The sequence below is a fragment of the Abramis brama genome, assembly GCF_963993115.1.
Source record: "Abramis brama genome assembly, chromosome: 14".
Taxonomy (NCBI): domain Eukaryota; kingdom Metazoa; phylum Chordata; class Actinopteri; order Cypriniformes; family Leuciscidae; genus Abramis; species Abramis brama.
The window spans coordinates 15,082,996-15,096,443 of NC_139976.1; the positions used below are offsets into that span (position 1 = coordinate 15,082,996).

General features: G+C 36.7%; 1 protein-coding gene across 1 annotated transcript; it reads left to right on the forward strand.

The window, feature by feature from the left end:
* Positions 1–2,110: 2,110 nt before the first annotated feature.
* On the forward strand, positions 2,111–12,973 carry msh2 (mutS homolog 2 (E. coli)). The gene is made up of 16 exons (XM_084135139.1): positions 2,111–2,345; positions 2,520–2,668; positions 2,753–3,040; positions 4,897–5,043; positions 5,124–5,273; positions 5,368–5,501; positions 6,724–6,923; positions 7,659–7,768; positions 7,881–8,004; positions 8,088–8,238; positions 8,324–8,421; positions 9,425–9,670; positions 9,808–10,012; positions 11,941–12,188; positions 12,311–12,480; positions 12,583–12,973. Exons 1-16 carry the CDS (start codon positions 2,138–2,140, stop codon positions 12,763–12,765), a joined length of 2,811 nt encoding a protein of 936 aa, XP_083991265.1. The 5' UTR covers positions 2,111–2,137; the 3' UTR covers positions 12,766–12,973.
* Positions 12,974–13,448: the final 475 nt, after the last annotated feature.

Here is a 13,448-nt window from a genome sequence, read left to right on the forward strand (position 1 = left end):
CTTATACCTGTATGATGTACACATGCAAATTGTGCTTTGTAGGCTAAAATACAGTTCAAATGTTTGCCACAGCCGATTTCCAGGTCTGTTCATTCAGTGAATGAAGTAAAGACACTTTAGAGAGGCACACAGCTGAAGTAGCTGTTATGTAAGGAGTCTTTCATGTAGAATCCCTGCAGGCATGGATCACTTTTCATTCTGGCCTCACCAGCCCAGTTCTGACACCAAGTGACACTTACCTGCTATTGCAACTTCTGCACTTCTGTTGTGTTTGGCTTCCAAAGCCACATCTCTTGACTTAAAGGGATAATTTACCTGTTAAACACTTCAAGCAAGCTAAAAGCTATACTATTGTTTTTCAGCAATTTGCCATATCTTTATAAAAGCCTATTTGTTTGACTGAAGCTCAGAGTGAGGGCTCAAATTAAGACCTTTAATTACAGCTTCATACAGAATGGATGGTTATCTTGTCCAAGGGAATGAAGCAAATAACCATCATTAAATGTGACCTCGCTGATCTGTAATTAACCCGACACATGCAAAACAGCTATTTTCAATCAGATATAACTGTGATTTAGACATTCAGAACTACTATGCTGTTGATTATGACAGCTATGCTTGCATGTTAAACAATAAAAGTCCTGTGACATTAGTATCATATTATGAATAAAAGTCAATAAATAGCTGGATCAAGGACTTAATCATAGTACATTATTATTGTAACAGCATATGGATGACGTATGGATGATATTGTTCTCAGTTCTTTTTTAATAAGATGTATGTATGTATTTCCAGCTCACACTCTGGAAAAAGATGGCTTATATAATAATTATATAATATAAGAATATGAAGAGCTTTATATATGCACATATTTGCTGTGGAACATTTTTTAAGCATTATTAAAAAATGTAAAAAAATGTTTTCTAAGAGGCTAATGCATGACTCAACATTTATTAGATGTGAGCAACTGGGTGTGCAAGGTATATTATTCATATGCATATGGTGTTTACCTTTAACCAATATAATAATAATAATGATAATAATAATAGATTATTATTACATATATAAATAATTATATAACTCTACAATATGCATTTGTTTGTATTGCAAAAAAAGTCTTAAAATAAAGTAAAATAAAATAAAATAGCACATCAAATACACTAATCCTTACTAAACATCCCAGTTTTCTCCTAATATAATCTCCAAATCCTTCAAGAACTTCAAGAAATTCTGATTAGAGACAAGACAAATTATATACTTATATACTAGTTAAGACAAATAAATATACTTTCTTTTTCAAATCCACAGAATACATAAGTGCCATATAAAGAATTGCTACAACAGATATATTACAGGAGGTGGATAAAGATTTAAAGGGATAGTTCACCCCAAAAAATTAATTTTGTCATCATTTACTCACCCTCAAGTTGTTCCAAACCGGTTGGTATTTCTTTATGCTGCTGAACACAAAAGAAGTTATTTTGAAGAATATGGATAACCAAACAGTTGATGGGCCCCATTGACTAACATAGTTTTGGGGGAAAATACTATAGAAGTCAATGGTGCCCCACAACTGTTTGGTTACTGACATTCTTCAAAATATCTTCTTTTGTGTGCAGTTTTGTGTATAGCTGAAGAAAGAAACTCATACAGGTTTGTAACAACTTGAGGGTGAGTAAATGATGAAGGATTTAAAGTTTTGGGCAAACTATCCCTTTAAATCCTAATATCTTTTTGAAGGTGAGAAAATGCAAAATAAAGTAAAAAAAAAAAAAAAAAATCATATTGCTTCTCAGAAGTGATAAACCCAAAAATCATTAAAATAAAGCTCAAAGTCTTTATATTTGAAATGTACGATGAACTGGCAAATAGCCTATCCTGCAAGAGTTTTCTTGTATGATCGTAATGCCAAAAAAAAGTCTCTGGTTGTGAATCACAAAAAGCACAATTCACATCTATACTCTATTTAAATCTGGACACAATGAAGGTTTTAACAGGAAAGTAGCGATGCATACGTTTAAAAGAATTGTTACAAAATAACCGTTCTTCATTTGAAGTGTGGTTGTCGTCATTTTAGCTCCGCCCCGTTTGCCTTTGACCCTCCCGGCGCGCCTGGTCTGTGGCGGGAGATTCCAGCATGGCGGTGCAACCTAAACAAAATCTGTCTATGGACAGTGTGTCTGAACATGGATTCTTGAATTTTTATTTTTCTATGCCTGAGAAACCTGACACCACCGTTAGAGTATTTGATCGAAACGATTACTATACGGTACACGGAAAAGATGCGGTTTTTGCAGCCAAGGAGGTTTTCAAGACGAACGGAGTCATCAAAAACCTGGGAACAGGTTAGCTGTAAAGTTATGGGATTATTTAATAAAATATCAGTTCATTAAAGATATCTGGTTCTTTGTTTCTTTCTATTGTGCAGATATATGCATCTTGTCTAAACTGCATCAGTATGTTGATTATTTTATTATATCTGTAATTAGGTCTAATTAATATACTTTGAATTTACGCAGGAAACAAGAGGTTGGAGAGTGTGGTCCTCAGTAAGATGAACTTTGAGTCATTTGTGAGGGACCTGCTGCTGGTCAGGCAGTACCGGGTGGAAGTTTTCAAGAATGCCAGTAAGAGTAGCAAAGATCATGACTGGCAGATATCTTTCAAGGTATCTTACATTCTTTACTGTTTTGATAAATTTTTCTCAGTATCTCCCCTCCCAATCTCATCATGTTTGCATTTTGCGTTCCAGGCTTCCCCAGGAAACCTGACCCAGTTTGAGGAGATTTTGTTTGGCAGTGGAGCAGGACCTGGGGAGGGTGCAGCCGGTGTCGTCGGGGTTCGTCTTGGCACCGGGGCTGATGGACAGCGTGTTGTCGGTGTTGGCTATGTAGACAGCACACTCAGGAAACTCGGTGTGTGTGAATTCCCAGACAATGATCAGTTTTCCAATCTGGAGGCTCTTCTTGTGCAGATCGGGCCCAAAGAGTGTGTGCTTCCTGGAGGAGATGCAGGTGGAGACCTTGGGAAACTCAAACAGGTAACTTTCTTATAGATGCCAGTTTGTGTGTTTTGAAACAAGATAGGGATGTATATACCCGATATAAAGGGTATATTGGTGCCATGTCAGTTTTTTTAAAAGATTAAAATTAGGGTAAGCAATTTTCGGAGAGGCTAGCAATAACGAGTTAGCTTTAAAAGCATAAGATCCCACCCTTCCTTCAGAGCGTCTCCAAAGCCACATCTCCTTCAAAACACGTGAACGCGTTCAGCAGGGAGCAAACAAAAGCGTCATGAGGCGAGAGACGGTGTTGTGCCGAATTTCGACTGCCTGACAAAGTATTATCCCCCTAATTGAAGTCACTACTTGATTGCCTAATCCTAACCCCGCCCCCACAACTAATCCTAAACCTTGAAATATTATGGGGGTAATAGTTTGGCTGGGGTCAGAATTTGGTACAACAATGGCGTTAAACTACTTCATGTCTCAAATCACATAACATTACAATAATAATGAACATAAACAACTGAAAGAGCATTGACCTGTACCACCTGATTGCTGCAGATTTTGTTTCTGTGTTGATAGTGTTGTAACGCATAAATTTTAGTCAAGAACCGCTCCGAGTAGCCAATAAATTTACAGGTTTCTATCTCTTACAAATTACAGTAGTTATCGCGTGAAAGCTGGTTGTTTTGGTTCAGGAGGAACTGTAAAAGGTGACTGCTGTTTCGGTTGTGGTGCTCAGTGACTAAGGTCTGTCTAACTCTGCAAAGCATGAAATATAAATACATTTAGACCACTTAACTTAGTGATTGCTATCAGGTTGTAAAGAGACTTTCAACCAGCATAACGAGAAATGTTTCTGGAACAAAACACCTACCTGCCTTTAAATGGTATTGGTTGATATTGGGTATTTAACTGTGCATGTTAATATCCTATACATTTAGCATTCATAATTACCCACTTAAAGTTAATCTTTAAAAACATAATTAACACTGATGTTAAATGTAATCTTTTGGGAATCTCAAAATGAATATCCATTTTTTTTATTCTGCACAACATAATGCTGAGATGCCTAAATTTACTTTTACAATCTAAAATGATTTGTTTTAGTTTGTACTTTTTGACAAAACGGTACAATTTTAATATCGGCTATAAAATGAAGATGATTTGCAGCTTAAATCAGCTAGAATTTTAAAGGGGTCAGAAAATGGTAAATTGAAATAGTTACTCTACAATAAAAACAAACAAGTTTCACACCTTAAAGGTAACGCCACAGTTTAAAGTATGAGTTTTTGTTTATGAGTTTTGGCGATCTGAACCATGCCTGAGCAAGTTTGACCACCAAAGTCTGTTTAGTTTGACTAAAGTGATCGCTCCGTACCGTGTCCGCTCTGCAAATTGCTCCATCGGCGTTAGCTATTGCTGTGACGTCATGTGATTGACAGGTCATCCTGCCCTCGCACTAGTAAACGTGTCATCAGAGAAGAAATGTTGTTGCAAAAGGGGAAGTTATTTTGATAAAATATTGAGGAAATGAATAAAAAAAAAATGCATGGATAAATCGTTTATAATAAATACTGCAATATTCCATAACAAAATAAGAATTGTTCATTTGATTTCATGATGACTTCTACAACTCGTGTGTCAATATTGCTTTTGAGTAAGACCATCCAATGTTGGAAATGAGGATAGAAAATGATTTTTTTTTAATCAATATTTTAACTTTTTTTGATGAAAGAAACTTCACTAACTTCAAAGGCTATCCTCCTGAAACATTATATAAAGATCTGGAAATACATTTCATGACCCCATTAATATCACTGCATCCATAGACCAAGATTTTATAACCATAATAATTCTTTTATCAATATTGGATGCTATTTATAATTCAGGTTGTACAACGGGGTAGCATTCTGCTCACAGACAGGAAGAAATCTGAGTTCACAACCAAAGACATTGTGCAGGATCTGAATCGCCTACTGAAGGCCCGCAAGGGAGAGACGGTGTCCAGTGCGGCCCTTCCAGAGATGGAGAAGCAGGTTTGGGGCGCTGCAACAAGTTACAAGTGTGTCATTTCAGGTGGTTCGCCTGGAGATTTAACCAGGTTTTGCTTTTCCAGATTGCAATGTCTTGCTTAGAAGCAGTCATCAAATACCTGGAACTTCTCTCAGATGAGGCCAATTTCGGTTCCTTCAAAATTACCACGTTTGACCTCAACCAGTACATGCGTCTGGATAATGCTGCTGTGCAGGCCCTGAATCTCTTCCAGGTCAGGGGTTATTCAAAAACACAAAAATATGCTATTTCTTCAGTGAAGGGTTATTTTGAGTTCTGATATGTGTTCTTCCTCTATGATTTCTCAGGGTTCCTCTGATGATGCCACTGGCACACACTCCTTGGCAGGCCTTTTAAACAAATGTCGTACCCCTCAAGGACAGCGGTTGGTCAACCAGTGGATCAAACAGCCTCTCATTGACAAAAACAAGATAGAAGAAAGGTGAGACTTTTGTTTGCTATATATAAGGCCTGGGTAAAAAATATTCTTGATTCAAATTTCTATGACCTGATATCAATTCTTACATCCCAAGAATGTCGTGCTATGCTGTTTTCAGTTAAAGGGATACTCCACCGTTTTTTCATATTAAACTATGTTATTCCCTTAACTGAGACGAGTTGATACATACCTCTCTTGTCTCAGTGCGTGCACTTAATCACTCTGGAGTGCGGCAACACTTTGATAGCACTTAGCTTAGCCCAGTTCATTCAATGGTACCAAACAGAGATGAAGTTAGAAGCAACCAAACACCTCCACGTTTTCCCTATTTAAAAACAGTTACACGAGTAGTTACACGACCAAGTATGGTGACACAAAATAAAACGTGGCGCTTTTCTAAGCAGGTTAAAAAGGATAACTATAATGTATGGCGGAATAGCACTTTTGGGAGTAGTTCGACTCGGCGCAGTAAAAAGTCACGCCTGAAAAATCCTCTCCCCCTCTCCCTCTCACTTCTGTCATTAGAAGTAGAACCAACGTGACTTTTTACTGCGCCGAGTCGAACTACTCCCAAAAGTGCTTCACTCTTTTACTTTCATGCGTCACAAAACGTGCGTCACTCTTTTACTTTCATTTTCAACAACGTATATCTCTTAAGGGGAAACCAATAAAGGAAAAAAATGCCTAGAGCACCTATATCATTATACAAAACACAAAGGCAAAAAAAAAAAGACTACATTATTGCTTAATAACTTAATAGCTTTCTAAAAATACACTCAAGCTTAAAATAAATTATTCATGGGAGCGTTTTACTGAAATAGTTAACCAAGACGAATCAAGTGCTAGGAATGTGATAACGGCTGTGAAGCACTTTATGTGAATATGACAGTAAGCTCATAAAGCCTATATCTTGGGATGTACCTATATGCCTTTGCTTGGGATGAACGCATTTAATATAGTGTGTATGTGTGTTCAGGAAGTTGCAGTGACGGAAACGGTGACAATTTATGTTTGAAGGGAGTAAAGCCTGTGTTTAGGCTATTAGGAAATGCTATTTATTTTTGCCATTTTTAACTAGCATGCTTAACAATGAGTATTTTTGAATAATTGTAATGTAATTGTAATTGTAACAGTGTGTGGCGGGTGGATGATATATGAATTAAAATTAACAGCGTATTTGGTTGACGTTAGAACTGATCCATGCATTTGTGGTCATGTTGTGTAGACTGGACCTTGTGGAGACTTTTGTGGAAGACTCTGAGCTGAGGAAAAGTTGTCAAGAGGATCTTCTCCGGCGTTTTCCAGATCTGAACCGGATGGCAAAGAAGTTCCAGCGTCAGAGCTCTACTTTACAGGACTGTTATCGGGTCTATCAAGCTGTGGGGCAACTGCCGAGTCTGGTGCTGGCATTGGAGAGATACTGTGGTAAGCAGTTTTTCTTCAGTATTTATACAGATCTCTGTATTGTCTGACCTGAAAAGTATGACCCACGAGAAAAGCGCAAATCCGAGATCATAAATCGTAATTATATGATGATTGAAATCGTGAAATGGCCTTAAAAATTACTAAATAAACTGCAAAATGTTACGTTTTCTAATACATTTATTTCATGCATGGATTGCTCCTGACATCTCTACACGAGCTCGCATTGAAACAGTTACTCACAAGTTGCTGGTTAACTTTTGTATGGATTTGGACAATACATGGATGTGAAAATGTTTTATGGCTTAGTGCAGTGGTCGGGAACCTATGGCTTGCGAGCCACATCTGGCTCTTTGACAAAAATCATGTGACTCGCCAGGTCTCTCGCCCTTTACCAATAAATGATCAATAAAAAAATTAGATATATCAACAGAGATCCACTTTCTGCAGAAACAGCAGCCAATTACAATTCCTTTGTTGTACAGTTAAGTTAATGAAAAGTTTATCATGATAAATTTTAATCTATTTAAAATTGTACCGGCCAATGTGCACGTTCAGTGCTGTTCGTGTGTCACGACAGCAATCAACTACAAACCACTTATGTTTCTATGGTAACCTACGTAGCTTGTTTGTGGTAATGGCGAAATTTTTTTTAGGACAGCAGCAAAAATGTAAAGTATACAAAGTTTGTTGTGGGACACCACAATGAGTGACGGCTGTATTTTAATCTGTTAACAGGGAAACATCAGGTCCTCCTGCACGCAGCGTTCATCTCTCCTCTTAACGACCTCATCTCTGACTTCTCAAAATTTCAGGAGATGATTGAAACCACACTGGACATGAACCAGGTCTGCTCTTGTCATTTGCACTTTGTACTTTAAGCAAACTTTAAAATCATTAAGTACTCAAATTCCTTATATGTGTGTTCCTTATAACACTTGTGGGTTTTTTTTTTGTCAGGTTGAGCATCACGAGTTCCTAGTAAAACCCTCATTTGATCCCACATTGAGTGAGCTAAGGGAGAACATGGATCGTTTGGAGAAGTCCATGCAGGCCGCTTTGAGCAGTGCGGCTCGTGAGCTTGGTAAGTGATCAAAGTATGGAAATTAAATGCATTTCCCTATTAAGCATTTTGGTGTTGAACTAGTAACAAATGTTGATCTTTAGGGCTGGAAGCAGCCAAGACTGTGAAGCTCGATTCCAACGCACAGATCGGTTACTTTTTCCGAGTCACGTGCAAAGAAGAAAAGAGCCTTCGCAACAACAAGAAATTCACAACTTTAGATGTTCAGAAGAACGGAGTGCGATTCACTAACAGGCAAGGATGTTGTATGAGACGTTCAAATATTGGTGCAGCTAATGGTTGGAGTTCTTAGTAAGTGATTGTGTTGTGTGTTTCACAGTAAGCTGAGCTCTTTGAATGAAGAGTACATTAAAAGCAGAGAAGAGTATGAAGAGGCTCAGAACGCCATCGTCAAAGAGATCATCAGCATAGCCGCTGGTGAGAGTCGTTCATTTCTAAAGGGTTGTTCCCTGTGGTTTTTGAACTTTTCACTTTAGTTTGATTGTAATTCTGGATACTCTACAGGTAAGGCTCTCTCTGTACCATTAATACAGAGTATAATATCCCAAAAAAGAGACAATATTATTACCAAGTATAAAACCCCCCTCCTCAAAATAAATATAAAAATAAATAAATAAACCTGTATGAAATAAATGCCCATTCACACAAAGGACGTTACATATATCTATACTAATTGCTCGAATTCTTTGAGAATAGGGACTTCCAATCCACACCACAACTATAACAGTAATGACACAGAGGAATGATACCATTGAAATCTTTTTCGGAATGATTTTTTCCAACTGATGAACGATAAAAACATTGACAATCCAATCAGAATCCATCCAGCGTTAAAGAGCTCGAGCACTTAAAGTGGTTGGAAGTAAAACACACAAACTGTTTGAAAAACACATGATTTTATCATTTTATTAACATGGTATTTGTCAAAACAAATGTTGCAATAATACACTTCAAAAATGACAGGTTAGACAACAGCTCAAATAATGCATTTTAAGGAAGAATTGTTGTAATATAAGCATTTAAATAATGTTGGCATGATATAGACATTCTGATTTTAATTTCTTACATGGTGACATATCCGAGTGAAACAGCTTATTGAACAAGAAATATTGGGGTGACTTGATTTAGTCCTTTTCCAATTGTTTGGATCGTTGGTTAATTGGTTGTCGTTTGCTAACTGGTGCGATCTCATGTATAATTTATAATACGGCAAAGTTCCATTAAAATAATTTACATTTTAATTTCATTGTGATTTTATCCAGGTTTATAGTTTAAAATGATTTTCTGTGGTTATCAACATTAATGTATATTGAACATGTTATCCTTTAGTCATTTTGGTTATTAACATTAAGCTATTGGTTAATAATGTTGTTAGCCTGTTGAGAACGAATAGTTCAATAACCCTGTGTTTGTACCATAGGCTATGTGGATCCAGTACAGACTCTAAATGAGGTGATAGCTCAGCTGGATACCGTGGTGAGCTTTGCCGTGGTGTCCCATTCTGCCCCAGTGCCTTACATTAGGCCCAAAATACTAGAGAAAGGATCAGGGAGACTCATTGTGAAAGCGGCAAGACATCCCTGTGTCGAAGCCCAAGATGATGTGGCTTTTATTCCCAATGATGTCACCTTCACAAGGGGCGAGGAGATGTTTCATATCATCACAGGTCAGCTCTTATTTGATTGGAGGATTATAAAAATGAGCTAGTACAAGATGAGTGCTAGCATTAAATTGAAGATTCATGTACGTAAATGCATTAATCCATAATCTATATGATAAAAGGCTTTTTTCTGATATTTTTAGGTCCAAATATGGGTGGTAAATCTACATACATCCGCCAAGTGGGTGTGATCGTGCTGATGGCACAGATTGGCTGTTTTGTGCCATGTGATGCAGCAGAGCTGAGCGTGGTGGACTGTGTGCTCGCTCGAGTGGGTGCGGGGGACAGCCAAATCAAAGGAGTGTCCACCTTTATGGCTGAGATGCTGGAGACGGCTGCTATTCTTCGGTCAGAACTCACATTTGAAACATTTTGTACTCCCATTATTTTTAAAGGAATTTTCCAGGTTCCGTACAAGTTAATCTGAATCGACAGCATTTGTAGATTCAGTGGTAATCAACAATCAATTTCCACTTGTCCCTAAAAGTAAAGTCTGGGTTACAGTTGAGGCACTTACAATGGAAGTAAATGTGGCGAATCTGTAAATATTAAAATACTCACTATACCCACTTGCAGTTCAGCCACAAGATGTAAAAAATATGCATATGAACATGATTTTAGTGTGAAAAAAGATATATAACAACAAAGGTATGAACCTAAAATGGCTCTAGAAATAATTAAAATAGTTTTACCAATCAACTACACAAGTTTTACCGGAAGAATTATGTAAGTGCTTTTAGTATACATTTATACATATATATTCACTTTCATTGTAAATGCCTGATTTTTTGAGGGACTAATCTAAATTTTTTGTGGTAATCAACATTATGCCACAAATGCTGTCAGTTGAACTTAGTCGGCATGAAATGGAAGTTGCGATAGTCGTTTCTTTCCTATTGTGATGTATATCCGAGTGAAACGGCTTCTCGAACAAGAAACAATGTAGTGCGGGACTTGTTTTTGTCCATCGGGAACTGTTTGGATTGTTGTTTGCTATTGCTGTGATCTCATGTGAGTGACAGTTTGTCCCGCCCTCGTGCTGGTGAACACATTATCAGAGAAGAGATTTATTTTGATTAAAGATTACAAGGGCACATGAATTTAAAAAAAAAAAAAAACAGTTATAATGCACACAAGATTTGTCAGTTTTGATTACATAGTGACTTGTATTGAACCTGAATTTTTTTTAAACACATTTAACATTGCAAGTTTTATGATTTTTTTTTTTAATGCTTCCAGCATACATTATCATAATTGAATGCATTTGATACATTTACAAAAAGGCTGTCAATCGATTAAGAAAATTAACTTATTAAAAATAAACTGTGATTAATCACATAATATATTTTTATCTTGTAGAATTTTTTTCACATTTAATCTCCAAAATGTAGAATCAACATAAAGATGGCATATTTTTTACATTTGTTTAATGGCATCTTTTTCTTAAGCACTATGAATGAATCCCAGTATGTTACCAATAGTGCTATTGATGTCTCAATTAAATATTTTTTTGCTCAGTTTAAGCCATTAATTATAGCCATTCAACATTACACTATAATTTAAAGCCATCATTTTCAACATTTAATGGGCTTTTAAAAATATCAACTTCTTAAAATAATTTTCAGATAAACTATAAATTGTATATACATAAATACATAAACTATAAATTGAATATAGATTCATTCTTATTAAAGCTACAAAGGTTATTCATTCAAGAGCAGTGAGTGAGTTTTCTTTTCTTTCTTTTTTCTGATTAACATTGATGACAGACAGCAGCAGGTTTATTAGGCTGCTGTCACTAAGACCTGACGCACATGACTCGGATTTTCTCACATTCATTTAAGACTTAACTCATTTAAGAGTGCGCTGCTTCTGAGGATACTCACCAAATATTGTTATTTTGACATAATTTTGTGTTTTTGTCCGTTCAAGAGCAAAAGAAAACTCAATGCGGCACTGGCGCGGCTTTCTCTGCATGCATTTCCGATGAGTGAACACAGACAGCGCGCCAGTACAGAAATTAGTTCTCTTTTTCGTCTTCATTTGAATGGTTCAATAGCACTTGAATGAATGAGTGCATGATCATATGGATGGATGGCAGGAGAAAAAAAACAATGCTGTGTAAATTGCGTTAAATATTTAACATGTTAAACTATTAAAAGTGAAACGTAAAATTAACGCGTTGATTTTGACGGCCCTATTTTACAATGTGCAGTTTGCCTTCAGTGCTTTTTTGTGATAAATGTATGTCATGTTTTGTATTTTTGTTTTTTTAGATCAGCCACAGAGGATTCCCTCATCATTATTGATGAATTAGGCAGAGGCACATCCACATACGATGGCTTTGGTCTGGCCTGGGCAATCTCCGAGTACATCGCTACCCGCCTCAAGTCCTTCTGCCTGTTTGCCACTCACTTCCATGAGCTGACGGCGCTGGCGCAGCAGGTGCCCACTGTCCGTAACCTCCACGTCACTGCCCTGACCACAGACAGCACTCTCACAATGCTCTACAAGGTGAAAAAGGGTATGTGGCTTTCCAGCAAAGCAAAGAAATGCATACTACACTCTTTAATCATTTTGAAAACTTGGATTGGGTTGTATATTTCCATTGTGCTTGGTGAATGATATGTGCTTGATTTGACTTAGGCGTGTGTGACCAGAGCTTTGGGATTCATGTGGCAGAGCTTGCTAACTTCCCCAAGCATGTGATTGCTAATGCAAGGGAGAAGGCTTTGGAGCTTGAGGAGTTCCAGGATATTTCCGGAGCCGGGGAAGATGCTGGGCCTGAAGCCAAAAAACGCTGCCTGGAGAAACAGGTGAGATGTGTTATTAAAAGAAATGTTTGCATTTGCAAAGCTCAGTGCATTAAAATATTACAGTTAATAAACTGCTGTGCCGTCTTGGGAATTTATCCATAGGAGGGGGAGAAGATCATCGAGGCTTTCCTGGCTAAGGTGAAATCAATGCCTGTTGAAGGCATGTCTGACGAGGCTGTCAAAGAGGAGCTGCGCAAACTCAAGGCAGAGGTCATCGGCCAAAACAATGGCTTCATCAATGAGATAGTGTCACGCTCTGCCAAAGTCAAACTGACTTCAGCCTGAGGGCTTCAGGATGAGCATTGTCTTAGTGGATGAAAGTTCAACATTTCAGTAAATTTGTTTATGGTATAATGGAAATTGATATAATCTATAGTAGATTAGAAAAAAAAAAATCCATTTTAGCACCATCGCTTTCTTTTCAGATGTTTTTTTCTTGTTATATGCATTCTGTAGCCATTAATCCTCTCTCAGAGTAAAAAATTTCTAAATATTTTGTTTGTTTGTTTGTGTGTGCACTGTCAGTTAAAATTACAACTTGAATTTTGGTTAGTGGCAATGTCGCCATCTTATGGATAAATTGGGGAACGTTTACATTTTTATGTTTCATTTTACCTCATTTCAAAGATAATTGTTTATTATTATAATTATAAACTCTTTTAGTTCAGACATACCTTGTTTGTACACTTAACTTTACATTTAAATTTCGATTCAAACCCAAAAGCAACTCTAAAGAAACCAAGAGTCAATTAAATGTTTTTCTTTGAATTGTGCTTTTATAAATGTACTAAATGTTCATGTTGCCATAGTTCCGGGGATTTCAAATTGAGGTCTGGGAAAAGTGTAACAAATGTATAAATTATTAAATGATAAAATAAGATTAAACAAAAATATTATTTTAATTAAAAAAAATGCAAATAGATTAAAATAAAGATTAAAATAAATAAAAATATTTATTCTATAATAGT

Coding starts and splice junctions, on each gene's coding strand:
- msh2 (XM_084135139.1), top strand. CDS start 2,138: ATGGCGGTGCAACCTAAACAAAATCTGTCTATGGACAGTGTGTCTGAA. Junction 5,274..5,367: donor AGGCCCTGAATCTCTTCCAG/GTCAGGGGTTAT, acceptor ATGATTTCTCAG/GGTTCCTCTGATGATGCCAC. Junction 7,769..7,880: donor CCACACTGGACATGAACCAG/GTCTGCTCTTGT, acceptor TTTTTTTGTCAG/GTTGAGCATCACGAGTTCCT.